We start from the raw sequence: 18,771 nt of genomic DNA on the forward strand, positions 1-18,771 counted from the left end.
CCTTAAAACGTTTGGGGGTTTCGTCAACTTTAGAAGGGTTCATTTTTCTTCTCTTTCGTATTTTCATAGTAGGCTGTTTTTTTTTAGGGGAGGGTTACTAACCCGACGACCAAACCAAAGTTTTTAACGTTCTTATGGGCGAACGCGCCGCACATGTTAGCTCACTACCTTTAACCGGTGTTAAAGGCAGTTCCCCAGGTGACACCACGGGGAGGTCAGTGTCCACTTGAGATGAAAGAGGGACCAAGATAAATCCTGGGCTTTGCCATGTTAAAACCGGTCAGGACCGTTCCTTGGTATCTTCAATCCCTTACGTAGATATATTAGGTTGTGTAAAGTATGGACCAAATCGGTCTCTCCCTTCAAGAGTTATTGGGCGCAAAATTTTTCCGAACATTTTTGACCTTTTGTGGGGGAGGTACTAGAAGGAGTGAACCGATATGGCTAATTTTCGAACTTAAACTAAGTTTGAACAAAATATTACGAGGGCCAAACTTTGGACCGAATCGGTAGATCCGTTCGAGATTTATTTTGCACTCCAACCTCTACACACGGGGTCATAGGGGTTTTTTGCAACCTTTCAGGATATTTTCTCAGGAAGTATGGACTTGCCCCTGATGACATTTTTATCGTCGGATGGGGGCAATGAATACAAGTTGTTACAGCAAAAATCAAAGCGATTCGAGAGCAGGTCATAAACTGAAATTTTCCGAAATTTTGTGTGGGAGGTACCCGAAGGAGTGGACCGATTGAGTCCATATTGGATCCTCTTCTAAATTTCACGATGTGTAAAGTATGGACCAAATCGATTTCTCCCATTAAGAGGTTTCGTATGCACAAATTTTCCGATTATTTTCGAACTTTTGTGGGGGAGGTACCGGAAGGAGTGGACCGATATAATCCATCTTCGAACTTAAACTAAGTTTGGACAAAATATTTCGAAAGCCAGATTTTGGACCGTTCGAGAGTTATCGTGCGCTCCAGCCAGACAGACAGATGGACGGAAATGGTTAAATCAACTCGAAATTGTCTGAAACGGATTTCGTCCAAACATACTTGGGGTCTAAAATCATTATTTCGATGAGGCACATTTTCCCCGTATGAAAGTGTATATACCCTCGTTAGCATAAATATAATCGTTAGCAATAATATAATACCAGTCGGCTTTGCCGACAGAGATACATATACCCTCCGCCTGTGTAAATTGAATCACTTTTTTTTCCAAAAAACTTATGTATTTAGGGGGTTTCAAAATTTTGGACGTACGAACCGACAAAAATGTTGATTTGGATTAAAGTACAAAAGTTTTGCGGAGGAGGTACTTAAAGGAATGGACCGACATAGACCTTGGTGGTGCTATATAGGGTTTTTACACCCTTCGGACTGTTTTCTCAAGAAGTATGGACTTGCCCCTGAAAAAATTTTACCTTCGTAATTGAGGCAGCGAATGCAAGTTGCTTCAACAAAAATCAAAGTGATTCCAGAGCAGGTCCAAAATTGAAATTATTCGAAATTTTGTGTGGTAGGTACCCGAAGGAGTGAACAAATATAGTCCATATTCGAATCTCTTATATATAGCTGGTAGATATATTAGGTTGTGTAAAGTATGGATTTATTTATTTATTTATTTGTTTATTTATTTATTTATTTATTTATTTATTTATTTATTTATTTATGTAGTATATGGGTGCCACCGTGGTGCAATGGTATGCACACCCGCCTTGCACGCAGAAGGTCGTGGGTTCGATTCCCCGGTCAGGCAACATCAAAATTTTCAACGGTGGCAAAATACCCCTCAGTAATGTTGGCGACATTTCCTGAGTATTTCAGCCATGTAAAACTTCTCTATAAAGTGGTGTCGTAAGACACGCCGTTCGGACTCGGCGATAAACAGTAGGTCCCATATCATTGCACTCATTGATATGAGAGAAGCCTCCCCTGTCCCGTCTGGGATGTTTGTGGAACAATTATTATATTATTATTTATTTATTTATTTACTTACTTATTCATCTATTTATTTATTTATTTATTTATTTATTTATTTATTTATTCATTTATTTACTTATTTATTCATTTATTTATCTATTTATTTTTTAATTTTTTATTTATTTATTTATTCATTAATTTATTTATTTATTTAATTTATTTATTTATTTATATATTTATTTATTTGTTTATTTATTTATTTATTTACTTATTTATTTATTTATTAATTAATTAATTAATTAATTAATTAATTAATTAATTTATTTATTTATTTGTTTATTTATTTATTATTATTAAATTTTTTTTTTTTTTTTTTGAAAACTCGCATGCATGCATGAGCCTGTTATTATGACATTATGAACCATAAAAATGAAATCTAAAAAAAGAAACACACAACAAAAACCGCTCACACACTCAAAACATAATTCCAATCATGATTGCATAGCAAAAAGCCAAAATATTGAAAAACACAAAAATAAATTGATTGAATTTTTACGCACAGCCAACACCACCATTGCGCTGGCTACTAGTCTTGACCTTTACGGTTTTGATACAGAAGCCAATAACAAAACAAAAGTGCTTGCCACTGTAGAGCTTGGCCACTTCCATTGTGTTATTGTTGTTGCTCGTTTTCCTCTACACTTGAGTTGTAATTTTTTGTTTTTGATTTCAATATTTTTGAATTTCAACTTCATTCTTTATAAAATTATAGTAATTATATGTTCAAAATGCTACAATGAATTGTTACAGGTCGCCTTTACTGTTGTTGTTGCAATTCGATTTTTTTTTAAATTGATAATTGATATTGATTACATGGCCTATAGAAAGACCCAACAAACACGCACGTACTCACGCATATCTCTCACTTTGATTCTTTACACATGGATGGATGGTTGGTTGGTTGGTTGCTGGGTTGTGAATGTTGGTGTATTGCTGTGTTTGTTTTCAACTTCATTTTGGAGGTTGTTACGCCATGGGTTAGATGGTCGCTGTAAATGAACCTCAATTAAATTGAAATCGAAGTTTCTCCTCCAAATGCAGCATGCCCACCAGTCTGCCAGTCAGTTTTAATGATTTGTGGAAATAACAAATTGAAAAATTTTCAAGTTCAATGCCAATTGATGAGACTGTTCGATGGATGGATGGAGGAAAACAAATATTATTGAAAACAACAATTCATTGCCAAAGGGTTGGGACAGGGGGTATGGAAACAGATATTGATTTTAAGTAATTTTTTTTTTCTTTCGAATGCCATGTAATTATCTAATTATGTGGATTCTTTGCTAGCTTTTTAAGTCCGGTCCCCTTAATTACTCCCAACACGGTAAGGTAAACATTATATGGGTACCAGGGCATACCGGGATTAGGGGTAATGAAATAGCAAACTCCTTGGCAAAACAAGCCAAGGAGCAACCAACGGTAAGTCTAGAAAACGCTAAGCCGTTTAAAGCTACGCGACTAGAACTAAAGACATGGGCAAAAAATGCACATGTATCCCTCTGGAGTAGTGGAGAGAAGGGAAAAAACACAAAAATCCTATGGGGAAACCCAGACGAGGACAAAACAAAAGAATTACTTTTACTAAGTAAAAAAGATATTAGTAGACTGACAGGAATCCTTACAGGTCACCTAGGTCTAAAAGCGCACCTGCACAAAATAGGTTGTGCAGAAAACAGTGAATGCAGAGCATGCGGAGAGGACGACGAAACGTTGGAACATTACCTCTGCCATTGCCAAGCCTTCACAAATCTGAGAACCCAGTTACTAGGGAATGACATTATACCAGGACTCGACCAAATTAGGACAATCGAGTTCAAAAAGATCAGAGACTATGTAAATAGGACAGAGATCCTAGACTAAGTCAAAAAAAAAAGATAATCCTCCATAACCCAAAATTAGAGCGCACAACAGGCCTACTTATGGCTTAAGTGTATGTCCACATGGGCATGTGGTGATCTAGTATCACCCCTCTTATCAACCTAACCTAACCTAACCTAAGTCCGGTCCCCTACATTCACAAGGTGGGTTTTTTCAAATGATCTGTGAAGTTGTCTTATAAAGAAAGAAATGTCTTATAGATCACAACAATTATTTTAGTGGATAGCACCTAAAAATCTCTTATTTCTTTCTTTTTTTATAAAAAGGTGGCATATAAAACGATTTTTATTAAAGGCATGAAATAGCTTAGACTCGAGTAAAAATAGATACATTCTTTATTTTCAGAACCTGTAAAAATCTTTTTAATTTACGCACTAACAAATTAGGTAACCTGATAGGTATAAGTGCTGTCGCAACGTATACGCACCACGAGAACTTAAAAGTAATTAGGTGTAACAATAAGAACGTTAAAAACTTGGGTTTGGGCGTCGGGTTAGTAACCCTTCCCTAGAAAAAACAGTCTACTATGAAAAAACGAAAGAAAAGAAAAACAAACCGCTCTAAAGTTGACGAACCCCGCAAACGTTTTAAGGACCATGATCTGCGAATCTGCACCTGGAATGTTCGCACTCTTTATAGAGAAGGTGCAGTTTACGCATTGGCAGATGTACTTGAAAAGTACAAGGCCGACATTACTGCCATGCAGGAAATACGCTTTATTTGCGCTCATACTCCCACTGACGACAAGGACAAACAGACCAAAGATATATTTTACGAGCGCTTAGAAGAAACATATGACCGTTGTCCTGCCCATGACATTAAAATTATTCTAGGCGATTTTAATGCCAAAATTGGAAAGGAAAATATCTTTGGACCAACAGTCGGAAAATTCAGTCTTCAAAATGAAACATCTGACAATGGTATGAGGCTGATAGACTTCGCAGCGGCAAAAAACATGGTAGTTAGCAGTACCAGATTTCAACATCTCGATATTCATAAGGGCACCTGGCTGTCTCCAGCTCAAATACAAGTAATTAAATTGATCACGTTGTGATAGATGGAAGACATTCATCCAGCGTGTTGGATGTACGATCGTTCCGAGGCGCAAACATTGATTCGGACCACTACCTTGTTGCAGCAAAGGTACGTACCCGTCTAAACGTTGCAAATAAAGCACAAACAGACACAACGCGGAAGTTGGACATCGGTAAGCTGCAATCACAACAGATAGCCACAGCATATTCCACTCAACTAGCCCAATTGCTTAATCAAAGCACTCCTCATCCCGATAACATATCAGCGCAATGGCAGAGTATTGCTCACTCCATGCAAACAGCCGCAAAATCCATACTTGGATTCCAGAGTCCTCCACCAAGGAATCCATGGTATGATCAGCAGTGTCGTGCTGCCCATGAAAAAAGCGGCATATAGGGCTACTTTACAATCCGTAGCAACACGTAGCGCACGAGAGAGATATCGGGAGAAAAGGAGAGAGGAGAAACGTCTTTTCCGCAGGAAGAAGAGAGAGATGGAAAAGCAAGAGTGTGAAAAAATGGAGATGTACAGGAACCAGAATGAAGTCCGAAAATTCTACCAAAGAGTCAAGCATCAAACTGATGGCTTTGGTTCTCCTGTAGAGACCAGCAAGGTAATTTGGTAACTGATACAGATAGTGTGCTCAGGATATGGAAAGAACATTTTTCAAAACTGTTGGTATCCAATAGCAGCTAAGATGACGAAGATACCACAGACCCAATCCCAGAAAAAGGTATTGAATGTAATACCGCCCAGCCAAGATGAGGTAAAGACAGCAATAAATCGCCTGAAGAATAATAAGGCAGCAGGAGCCGATGGCTTACCAGCCGAGCTGTTCAAAACCGGAGGCGACACGCTGATAAGGTGTATTCATCAGCTAGTTAGCACCATCTGGCAGGAAGAACGAGTACCCGACGATTGGAATATGAGTATCCTGTGCCCAGTCCACAAGAAGGGAGATAAAACTATATGCTCTAACTATAGGGACATAAGTCTACTCCCTATTGCCTACAAGATCGTGGCAGGGATATTGTGCGAAAGACTAAAGCCTATGGTCAACGAGATAATTGGACCATACCAATGCGGCTTTAGACCTGGCAAGTCCACAATTGACCAGATATTTACCCTGCGGCAAATCCTGGAGAAGACCCGAGAGATGTAGATCGACACCTACCACCTTTTTGTCGATTATAAAGCAGCCTTCGACAGCCCGCTGCGTTCAAAGGTATTCCAAGCCATGTCTGAATTTGGTATCCCCGCAAAGCTCATCCGGCTTTGTAAAATGACTTTAACTGACACGAGGTCCTCAGTTAAAATAGGAAAGAACCTCTCCAAAGAGTTTTCTACCAAAAGAGGTATCAGACAAGGAGACAGCCTTTCGTGTGGCCTATTCAACATCCGGCTGGAAAAGGTTATACGAGAAGCAAACGTCAAAAGAAGTGGCACAATCTACACCAATAACCACATGTTACTTGCTTATGCTGATGATATAGACCTCATGGGACGATCAGTAAAAGAAGTTACTGATACCTTTATGAAGGTCGAAAGAGAATCTGCTAAAGTGGGTCTGGCGGTAAACGGTGAGAAGACAAAGTTAATGGTGTCGACGCGCAATGCGTCCATTGATCTCGGACCAACTGTGGAAGTTGGTTCCTATAATTTTGAGGTAATAAAAGACTTCGTATATCTCGTCGGCGCCGTAAACACAACAAACGACATCAGTTGTGAAATAAAAAGAAAAAGTGTATTGGCCAACAGATGCTACTTTGGCTTGAGTAAGCACTTCAAAAACAAAGCCAAATCTCGTCAAACAAAAATAACGCTTTACAAAACACTGATACTACCCGTGCTGATGTATGGTTCCGAAGCCTGGGTACTTGCGCAAGCAGATAAGGCAGTGCTTGGCGTGTTTGAGAGAAAAAATTCTTCGAAAGATCTACGGACCAATCTGCGTTGACGGTGAATATCGACGTCGTATGAACCACGAGCTGTATCTGCTATACAACGACATCAATATAGTTAAACGTATCGAGATGCAGCGATTGCGTTGGCTAGGCCATATAATAAGAATGAGTGATGATGAACCCGCTAAAAAGGCGTATATTGGCAGGCCGAAGAATAGATGGCGCAAACAAGTGGATAGAGAGATGACAAGGCGCGATATTCCAGAAAGGGAAGCACTAAACAGAGAGAATTGGAGATCTTTTCTTAGTTCGGTCTATGAAACAAATGTTCTGAAATGGGCCAGCTAGTTTAAGTTCGAAGATAGACCATATCGCTCCACTCCTTCGGGTATCTCCCCTACAAAAGTTCAAAAATTTTCTGTAAAATGGTGTGAACGATAACTCTCGAAGGGAACAATCGATTTGGTCCAAACTTTGCACATCGTGAAATTTCTACCAGACTTAGTTGAGGTTCCAATATGGACTCAATCGGTCCACTCCTTCGGGTACCTCCCACACAAAATTTCGCCTCAATTACGACGGTAAAAGTTCTTTTCAGCGATAAGACCATACTTCTTGAGAAAACAGCCCGAAGGGGGTAAAAAACCTCTATGGAACAATGTGTAGTGGATGGAAAGCACGATAACTCTCGAGCTGATTAACCGATTTGGTCCAAATTTGGGCTTCGTCATATTTTGTGCAAACTTAGTTCCAGTTCGAAGATGGGCATTACTGGTTCACAACTTACGGTACTATTCCTTCCAGATGTAGATCGGGTTCGAATGTGGACTATATTGGTCCAATCTTTCAGGTACCTCCCACACAAAATTCGGATAAAGTGAAGTTTAAGAGCTCCTCTCGGATAGTTTTGAAATTTGTTTCAGTAAGTTGTCCTTGCGGTTGCCCTTTACGACAGTACATTTTTTTTTCTTTCACAAGTCCATACTTCCTGAGATATTGGCCTAAAAGTTCCAAGAAACCCTGACGGCACCAACCAAAATGGCAGATCCGCAATATAATTTTCGCAAGGGAGCTTCTGATTGGTGCAGACTTTGCGCATCATATTATTTCATCCAGTCATGTATTAGGTTGGAATATGGATTATATCGGTCCACTCCTTCGGGTACCTCCCACACAAACTTCGAATAAAGTGAAGTTTAAGAGCTCCTCTCGAATCGTTTTGAAATTTGTTTCAGTAAGTTGTCCTTGCGGTTCCCTTTACGACAGTACAATTTTTTTCTTGCGCAAGTCCATACTTCCTGAGATATTGGCCTAAAAGTTCCAAGAAACCCTGACGGCACCAACCAAAATGACGAATTCGTAAGATTCTCGCAGGGAGCTTCTGATTGGTGCAGACTTTGCTCAGCATATTATTTCATCCAGTCATGTATCAGGATGGAATATGGATTTTATCTGTCTACTCCTTCGGGTACCTCCCACACAAAATTCGAAAATAAGTGGAGTTTAAGAGCTCCTCTCGGATCGTCCTGAAATTTTTTCAACAGTTTCTCCTTGCGGCTTCCTTTACAACGGTACAATTTTTTTCTTGCGCAAGTCCATACTTCCTGAGATATCGGCCTAAAAGTTCCAAGAAACCCAGACTGCACCAACCATAATGTCAAATCCGCAAGATAATTTTCGCAAGGGAGTTTCTGATTGGTGCAGACTTTGCTCAGTATATTATTTCATCCAGTCATGTATTAGGTTGGAATATGGATTATATTGGTCCACTCCTTCGGGTTCCTCCACACAAAATTCGGATAAAGTGAAGTTTAAGAGCTCCTCTCGGATCGTCCTGAAATTTTTTCAACAGTTTCTCCTTGCGGCTTTCTTTACAATGGTTCAATTTTTTTCTTGCGCAAGTCCATACTTCCTGAGATATTGGCCTAAAAGTTCCAAGAAACCCTGACGGCACCAACCAAAATGGCAAATCCGCAAGATTCTCGCAGGGAGCTTCTGATTGGTGCAGACTTTGCTCATCATATTATTTCAACCAGTCATATATAAGGATGGAATATGGGCAATATAGGTCCACGCCTTCGGGTACCTCCCACACAAAATTCGAAAAAGTGGAGTTTAAGAGCTTCTTTCGCATCGTTTAGATTCTTTTTTCAGTAGGTTGTTCTAGCGGCCTCATTTACAACGGTACAATCTTTTTCGAGAGTAAGTCAATACATCCTGAGACAATGGTCCAAGCTCCAAAACCCCACCGGCACATACTAAAATGGCTATTGTGCAGATAACTGTAAAACTTTTTCAAAAATTTCTTTCAAACTAAGTTTAACGTAATTTAATATTTCGAGTCTTTTATAAAGAAATTTGGTTAGTAAAAATGTTTGGAATATGTCAATGATTTGGTATAGCCCCGCATTACGGCACATATATATTTTATATACGGCATAACTATTGTGTTTGGTTTGGTCAGTGACTGAGGGTATATCTCCGTCAGCACAGCTGACTGATACTTTCTTACTTGTTTATTCTACACTTTATTGTTTTATTTGTAGTTATTTCCACAATTTATTAGAATTTTCTTGTATTCTCCTTTTTCTCCCTAGCTAATATTATGACATTTATCCGATCAGCATTATGATCACTTTCCGTTGTGATAGTGACGTCTTTTCTGTTCTTCTATTTATGAATTTAATTTAAAAATATCCAAATTAAGCATTTCATCTAACTGTTTTCTTTCTGACTGTGTTAGCAATTAATTTTTTTTCAATATTTCCAAATTTGTTTTTGCAAAGTTATGATTTTTTGAGTTTTTTTTATAATCTTAAAGAAAGCGATTATCATGAACATAAGAACATTAGTTGTATCTGCATCTGAGTTGAGATAACAAAAAATTCAGAGCTTTTAGTGTTAATCAGTTATTTTAGTTAATGCCGCCGTTAGGGTACGGACTTACCTCCGAAAAAAATGTACCGTCATGAAAGGGGGCCACGAACACAACTTATTGCAAAAAACTTCATGCCGATCCAACAAAAAACTTCATGCACTTGAGAAAACAATTTTGAAATGTTGTCTCGAAGGTACTCAAAACATTGGTCCGATATAGTCTATATTTACGACGTACATAGTTTGGACACAATCGGTTACTCCCTTTCGGGAGTTATAGTTTGCAAAGAGGGCTTGAATGTAATTTTCGCGATTTAATATTTTGAAATCAATTTTTATTAATGATTGTATTCTTCGATTTTCTTGTTTCCTTTTTTGTATGAAACTACGATTAATTCCTATGTCCCATTTGGTAGTGGGATTCGAATAATTACTACTTTTTTTCTTAATTTTTTAAAATTTGTCAATAAAGTTTTTCCGATATACCACTGGGCAAAATATGTTATTTTGCCAAACAAATAATACTTTGCATTTTATTAACATTTGTTTTGTTGTTTTATTTAGGAATTTATCTTAAAAATCTTAAAAAGTTATTCATTTTGCGATTTGAGATTGATTTAACCATTACTGTGCCAGCATTAGTGGGAAGCTTTTTTGTGTCCGCAATAGGTTTAACCATTGCATATTTCAAATTAAAAACCTCTTTCGTATTTAAATAATCATCTTCTGAAGAAAATAGCACTTTTTAATATTTGGTAGATTATGTGGCATATAATTCCCGAGCTGTAGTTATTTGATCATCAGTTTAGTTAGATTATTGTCCGGCTAGTACAATAATTGCTAATTCATTATCAAAATCGAAAAATAGCTCCGTTTTTACGATGTTTATGATAAATTCCTAAAGATTTCACTCAATAATCCCCATATAAAGATTTCTTTTTTATACACTCAGCCGTAAGGTTAACGAGGGTATAACCTCTCACACAAAATTTCGGAAGAGTTCAGTTTAAGACCTGCTTTCGAATCGCTTTGATTTCTGTTGCAACAACTTGTTTTTACTGTCCCCCATACAACGGTACAAGTTTCATCAGGGGCAAGCCCATACTTCCTGACAAAATAGCCTGATATATATATGGTAATATTCAAAAATGTTTTACAATCGTTGAAGTTGAGGTTCACCATTTAATAAGTCGCGAACTGTTAATATATTTTATAAAATATGAATATGTTTACATGAACTGAAGTGTTTTAGCCACGATCTTATAATATGGACCATAACAAATAATTGTCGTGGAAGCTGCGTTGGTGGTAATATAAAAAAATGGGTAAAAATGTGTTGAAGTTAGCAAGCTTTTTTTGTGTTTTTTCTTGATTTCTGGTCAAACGAGGGAAAATTCAGACCTGAGCTCAAAGAAAGGATTGAAGAATACCCCTTGGGCAACATGATGCTAATGTGTGACTTCTCGATATATACAGTGCATCCCTCTTAAATCGATGCTGACATTTTGAAGTTTTGAAATCGGGGTTTTTTGAATTTTTCTTATAATTGGAGGGCGCAACCAGATAATGACCTAATCTATTTATTGGATTGTAGAACCCGTGATTCCACGTCGTTTGATGTATATCTCATGAGTGTGCTCCCCACAGCTCCCTAGTAATAGGAGTCCAAAGTCGAATTTTTGGTGCGTAATTTTTCTTTAAAAACCTGTATTTTGGCTTCAAAATTTACAACTATGACTCAGGTACCCTTGAACCCCGCGTGATTTTAGTTTGTTTCCGCGCCGGATTCAATGAGCCCTACCGCGATCGAATCCATCCACTAAAACCGCTGATATAGATACCCTGAAAATAGGAAAATAAGCAAAATTTTATTTTGACTAATCCGCATACTTAACCGCGATTGCCCTTAAATTTTTTTACATAAATGGAATCCTTTATGCACGATTATAATATTTGTCAAAAAAGGATGTCATGAATTTCAGAGATTCGGGAGTTTTATTCGTATTTAACCAAAAATAGAATCAGGTAGCACATCCGCGGTTCTTGACGAATCTGTATAAAATTTGTCTTATTGACGTATTTTTAACAGGCGGTCACTGAAATCGGATGCGCCTTATAATCATATGAACATCGCGTTATTTTTACCCACATGAAGCATTTTGGTGTAGTAAGATGCAACTGATGGCACACTTTTGCGGTTAAATGAAACATGGAAAAATGCAAACATATTGACAGAGATGCACTCGCTCTATGCGAAAAGCACATGCGCCTCAACTGATTTTAACTATTTCGCGCGTTATACGGTTTTTAACTTTTATGTTTTTTCTTTGATTGTAATATCAATATCACTCTTTATTTCCTAATTCTATTGCTTATCACACTATGCAAATATACTTTCACGATGATAAACTATTTTCCTTGAAGAGGTTTTAGCAAAATAATTCAGGTTTTGTTAGGAAATTTAGCGAAATAGTAGAATAACTCCAAAAAATTTTCTCAAATTTTTCGTATTAAACCAAAAAATATATTCTTGAAATAATGTTCCAACAATAAACTTTTGTCTTTTGTTGTAGCTGCAATATGCAATTTAAAATCCTAATCAATAAAATTTTGGTCTCACATTTTTCTGGACATTGTCAAGATTCTGTACGTATTTTTAATTTATTTTTTAGAGATTTTTATGGACTCTGAGAAAGAATAAATAAAATTTACTCCAAGATTCCTTCATTATTTTTTGATTTTCCGCGAAAATGAAAATAATTTTAGCTAATATTTAGGCGTCTACGGATAGATATTAAATGTTGTTACCGATTTATATATAAATTTTGGTATTGCAACACAAAGGGAATTTTTAAATATTTTTTCTTTATAAGGGAATAAAGCCCCCCATAACTTTTGGGCGCAGCATCCAATTTTGTGAACGCGAACATATTTGAAACCACGATTTTTTTCTTAACCCATGTAACAAAAATCGTGAATGTGCTTGTCAACATTTTTTTAATTTTTTTCTCGATGGAATTGTAAAGGAAATTTGAATTTTACCATATGTCCTTTTTTTATTTGATAAAGAAATGTGATACAAAATGATATGAAAACATCTCAAAACAAAGTTCATTTTGAACATAGGGCGGTAACAAATTCTTTCCATCTTCTTCTGTCGTTAGCTAAACATTTGACCTGGTTCCATGTTTTGTTGAGGGCTTCGTGTTCTCTTTTAACACATCTAATCCATGTCGTTCGGGGCCGCCCTGGTCTTCGGTAACCCTGTGGATTCCACTGCAGTGCCTTCTTCGTAATATCATCATTGGGACGTCTTAGAATGTGCCTAATCCAAGTCCATTTTCTTTTCTTTATTTCTATATCTACTGGGATATTATTCGTCATGGTGAGCAGCTCATTTGTTGTTATTACATTGGGCCAATGTATATGAAGAATACGTCTGAGGCAGCGATTTATAAAAGTTTGAAGCTTTTTCAGATTCGCTTGTGTGGTGCCCCATGTTGATGAGCCATAAAGCAGCACTGATTTCACGCTGCTGTCGAAGATACGTAATTTCGTTTTGCGACTAATGTTGTTAGTACGCCATGTTTTGTGTAGGGCTTGAAATGCTGCCCGAGCCTTGTTTATACGGGCCAAGATGTCGTCATCAGAACTTCCATGTGCTGATATTACGCTACCGAGGTAACAGAAAGTATCAACGTTTTCGATGGTAATGCCGTTCACTGTTAAAGGTGTTGTAACATTAGTGCCAATTCGCATTAGTTTTGTCTTTTTGATGTTTATTTTTAGACCTATACTTGATGCGTTGATTATAAGCCTGTTCAGTATTGTTTGGATGTCTTCAAAGCGATGGGCCATGAGACAGATATCATCTGCATAGTCAATATCATTGAGGCGATTGTTAAGGTTCCACTGTATACCACATGGGGCTTCGCTGTTTGTCTTGTTCATGACATAATCTAGCATTAGCAGGAATAAGGTTGGTGAGAGAATGCACCCTTGTTTCACTCCGGCTGTAGTCATGAAGGGTGGACTTTCTGCTGTATTGAAACGCACACGGCACGACGAATTCCTGTAGAGTTCCCGGATGAGGTGTATTATTTTTTCCGGTATACCATTTATCGAGAGGATATCCCACAGTGCATCTCGTGATATGGTGTCGAAAGCTCTTTCAAAGTCGACAAATAATAGGTAGAGATTGGAGTTGTATTCCTTCGATTGCTCGATGATAATGCGAAGAGTATTGATATGGTCGGCGCAAGACCTGCCCTTTCGTACGGGCCCTGCTTGTTCGCATCGCAGTATTGACTCTACAGCTGGGCGTATTCTGTTTAGCAGTAGGGAAGCCATAAGTTTCGCAACAGAGTTAAGTAATGTTATGCCTCGCCAATTCTTACATTCCTTCAAGTCACCTTTTTTGGGAATTGTAATTATTACTCCTTCTTTCCAAGCGTCTTGCATACTTGATGTTGTCCATGCAGTACGTATAATAGGCGTAAGAGCATCGGCTAACGATGGGGCACCATATTTAAGCAATTCAGCTGGTATGTTATCAGGACCACTGGATTTACCATTTCTTAGAGATGTAAGGGCCGATTTTATTTCATCTCGAGTTGGAGGGTGTGTTGGAATGTCCCGTCTTTGGTTTCGCCTTGATGTAGTTTGGAGTGGCTGATAGTTCTGTGAGGTTGTGGAATTTTCTGAAAAAAATTCACGCCATCGATTAAGTTGTTCGACTGGTGTTGTGAGTTCAGTTCCATTTTTGTCTCTAATCGATGCAGTACTTCTTATGTTGTTGCCACTTAGTTTATTAATTGCTGCGTAAACTTGCCGCATGTTCCCAACATTCGACGCATGTTCAGCTTCGTCTGCTATGTTGTTGTAGTACATTTCTATGCGCGCAAGTTTTTTAACATTGTTTGCTGTTATTCTGTATTCCAGCTTGGCAACGTTCTTTTCCTCACTAGTCTTGACTGTTTCCATGCGATGTTTTTGCTTCTTCCGTTTTTTTTATTTCGGCCCATGTTACGTCAGTTATCCACGGCTTTCTTCTGTTTACAGCACGACCAAGAACGGTCTGTGCAATGCGGTTGCACGCATCAACTATCTTTTGCCATGAGTCATCACTTCGGGCTCTGTTGTTTAATTGAATATTTAGTGCCGTGTTGTATGCTTCGACAGTACTCTGATTTTGTAGGCGGTTTATATTGTATTTCTAACCCTTTTTTGTCTTTTTAATAGCAGCTAGTCGAAGACGAAAGACACCTACTAAGAGTTGATGGTCGCTATCGATGTCTGCGCCACGCCTGGTCTTTACATCCTTTAAAGATCCCACAAATAGTTTGCTTACTATAATATGGTCAATTTGCTTTCTTGTCCTTCCGTCGGGGGATTGCCATGTATATTTGTGGATGAATTTGGTGCCACCAATAAAAAGACTGTGCCGTGCGCAAAAGTCTACGAGTCGGTCTCCATTATCGTTTTTTGGACTGCATAACGCATGTGTTCCCATTACACACTCTATACCGGCATTTATATTGCCAACTTTGGCATTAAAATCACCCATTAGAATTTTAATGTCACCACCTGGAAGTGAGCTTATGGTGTCGTCAAGCTGTGAGTAGAAATCATAGCCTGATAGTTGCAAAAAACGCACGACAACCCTTCAAGAAAGTGACCAATGTGGTTCATACCTTAAACATCCCAATATATCTACCAGATATAGATCAAGTTCGAATATGGACTATATTTGTCCACTCCTTCGGGTACTTCCCACATATAATTTCGGATAAGTTCACTTTAAGACCTGTTCTCGCTGCCTCAATTACGACAGTAAAAGTTTTTTCATGGCGCAAGTACATACTTCTTGGGAAAACAGCCCGAATGGTATAAAAATCACATATGTCACCATATGTGGATAGGGCGCACGATAATTCTCGAACTGATTAACCGATTTGGTCCAAATTTGGGCTTCGTCATATTTTGCGCAAACTTAGTTTCAGTTCGAAGATGGGCAACACGATCCACAACTTCCGATACTTTCCCCCAATATTTAAAAAAATGTCACCAAACACTAGAACGGGGCATCCAATTTGGTCCAAACTTTGGATCTTCTAATATTTTGTCCAAATTTAGTTTAATTTATAAAATGGTCCATATCGGTCCTCTCCTTAGGGTACCTCGCCCACAAAAATTCAACATTTGTGTGTAAGTGCAGTTTAGGGTCTGTTCGACGATCCTTTTGAAATTTATACCGATGATGTTCGTTGTGGTCCTGTTTACAACATTATTATGTTTTCCGTCGACAAGTCCGTGCTTCCTGGCATACTGCTCCAAAAGTTATACGATGATACACTGAAATGAGTAGTGGGCGCCATACCTATCGAAAACATATGACTCCCAAAATAAGATCCACTTCCATAATACACTATGTCGGTGCATTACTTTAAGTACTTATTCCACAACACTTTTGTACTTTAATCCTAAGAGGTAGTTTACACTATCTATCAATGTCATATGACACGAAATAAAAACATTCCATATCCACCCACGGAGGCAATGTGGAGTCGTAATTTTATTATATTTTTGTTGGGGTGGACGCTCAGAATAAATGGCGTAAGGAAAATCTCCAATATTCCACATATTAGTGAATATTTAACGATGGAAATTTGCATGTCATATGACATTTACATATAGTGTAAACTACCCCTAACTCACATTTTGGTCGGCAAATTCAAATGTCCAAAACGGGCTACGAATTTTTGAAAAGACCATGAATACATTCGATCTGGCCGTAGATGAAAGTTTCAATTCACATAGGCTGAGGGTATATCTCAGTCGGCACAGTTGGCTGATACTTTTTTACTTGGTAATTCTACACTTTATTGTTTTATTTGTAGTTATTACCACAAATTGTTAGAATTTTCTTGTATTCTCCTTTTTCGCCCTAGCTAATATTTTGACATTTATGCGATCAGCTGTATGATCACTTTCCGTTGTGATAGTGACATCTTTGCTGTTCTTCTATTTATGAGTTTAATTTGAAAATATCCAAATCAAGCATCTCATCTAACGGTTCTCCTTCTAACTAACCTTTAAGTTGGTTTTTGTTGGCAATTAATTTTTTTTTTTTCAATATTTCCAAATTTGTTTGTAGAGTTATGATTTTTCACCATATTTGTAAAAACAATTTTATAATCTTAAAGAAAGCGATTATCATGAACATAAGAATATTAGTTGTATCTGTATCTGAGTTGAGATAATAAAAAAAATCATGAAATGAACAATAAAAAAGCAGCGGGTTGTCTACTCTATTTGAATTTATGAAAAACTTTGTTCTTCGTTTCGCTTGAATAGAATTCGTGGAATGACAAAAGGTAATAATTTTTTTACGATTGCAGCATGATTTATTAGGGTCAAAATGCTGCTAATCGTTTATGACCGATTATGGTTTAATGTCCATATATGGGGATGATCAGAGGTTGTTAATGAAGAACTTGGAATTTTTATTAATTATGGAAAATTTTTGAATTATTTTTAAAATATAATTATGTCATAACAAACAAATAAATTTACAAGAACTTCATAAGAACAATTAATATGTGTTCAAATACTGCTTCCATAGGATACTCAATATGTCCATCAGGAGATCTGTTTTGTTTGCCATAAAAAAGTTTAGAAGTGATATTTGTGCCTTCGTGGAAGTTTATGGCAAATAGTTCTTTACATACTTACTTACGTTGCTGGCTCATTACAGAACATTTGTTCCATAGACCGAACTAAGAAAAGATCTCCAACTCTCTCTGTTTACTGCTTCGCCTGCCAATTCTGCGTGAACCGCCATGTGGCCCGAATTTATACGCCTTTTTAGCGGGTTCATCATCGCTCATTCTTATGATATGGGTAGCCAACGCAATCGCTACATCTCGTTACGTTTATCTATACTATTGTCGTTGTATAGCAGATACAGCTCGTGGTTCATACGACGTCGATATTCACCGTCAACGCAGATCGGTCCGTAGATCTTTCGAAGAATTTTTCTCTCAAACGCACCAATCACTGCCTTGTCTGCTTGCGCAAGTACCCAGGCTTCGGAACCATACATCAGCACGGGTAGTATCAGTGTTTTGTAAAGCGTTATTTTTGTTTGACGAGTTGTGGCTTTGTTTTTAAAGTGCTTACTTAAGTCAAAGTAGCATCTGTTGGCCAATACAATTCTTCTTTTATTATGATTATAGTTGACCTTTGGACTGAAATTTTCTCTCAAGCCAAACTAAAAGTCAGAGAAAAGACTTCTCTTTTATTTCAAAGCTAATGTCGTTTGTTGTGTTTACGGCGGTGCCGAGGTAGACGAAGTCTTTTACTACCTCAAAATTATAGGAACCAACTTCAACAGTTGGTCCGACAGACGCACTTTAGCAGATTCTCCTTCGACCTTCATAAAGGTATCGGATACTTCTTTTACTGATCGTCCCATGATGTCTATATCATCAGCATAAGCAAGTAACATGTGGCTATTGGTGTAGATTGTGCCACTTTTTTGACGTTTGCCTCTCGTATAACCTTTTCTAGCAGGATGTTGAAAAGATCACACGAAAGGCTGTCTCCTTGCCTGAAACCTCTTTTGGTACAAAACTCTTCGGAGAGGTTCTTTCCTATTTTAACTGAAGATCTTGTGTCAGTTAGAGTCATTTTACAAAGCCGAATGAGCTTTGCGGGGATACCAAATTCAGACATTGCTTGGAATACCTTTGAACGTAGCGGGCTGTCGAAGGCTGCTTTAAAATCGACAAAAAGGTGGTAGATGTCGATCTGCATCTTTTGGGTCTTCTCCAGGATTTGCCGCAGGGTAAATATCTGGTCAATGGTGGACTTGCCAGGTCTAAAGCCGCATTGGTATGGCCCAATTATTTCATTGACCATTGGCTTTAGTCGTTCGCACAATATCCCTGACACTATCTTGTAGGCGATAGGGAGAAGACTTATGCCCCTATAGTTGGAGCATAAAGTCTTATCTCCTTTCTTATGGACGGGACACAGGATGCTCAGGTTCCAATCGTCGGGTACTCGTTCTTCCTGATGAATACACTTT

At 37.9% G+C, this 18,771-nt stretch overlaps 1 protein-coding gene across 1 annotated transcript in view; it reads right to left on the reverse strand.

The window, feature by feature from the left end:
• LOC141392073 (DNA polymerase subunit gamma-1, mitochondrial-like) overlaps nucleotides 1-14,663 on the reverse strand; it is a 29,733-nt gene extending 15,070 nt beyond the window's left edge. The window contains 1 exon segment of the mRNA XM_073965030.1: nucleotides 13,118-14,663. Coding sequence (XP_073821131.1) covers nucleotides 13,118-14,663 — 1,546 coding nt within the window.
• Between the last annotated feature and the right edge of the window lie 4,108 nt (nucleotides 14,664-18,771).

The sequence above is a fragment of the Musca autumnalis genome, unplaced genomic scaffold (assembly GCF_047663935.1).
Source record: "Musca autumnalis isolate F117 unplaced genomic scaffold, ASM4766393v1 scaffold_2, whole genome shotgun sequence".
Taxonomy (NCBI): domain Eukaryota; kingdom Metazoa; phylum Arthropoda; class Insecta; order Diptera; family Muscidae; genus Musca; species Musca autumnalis.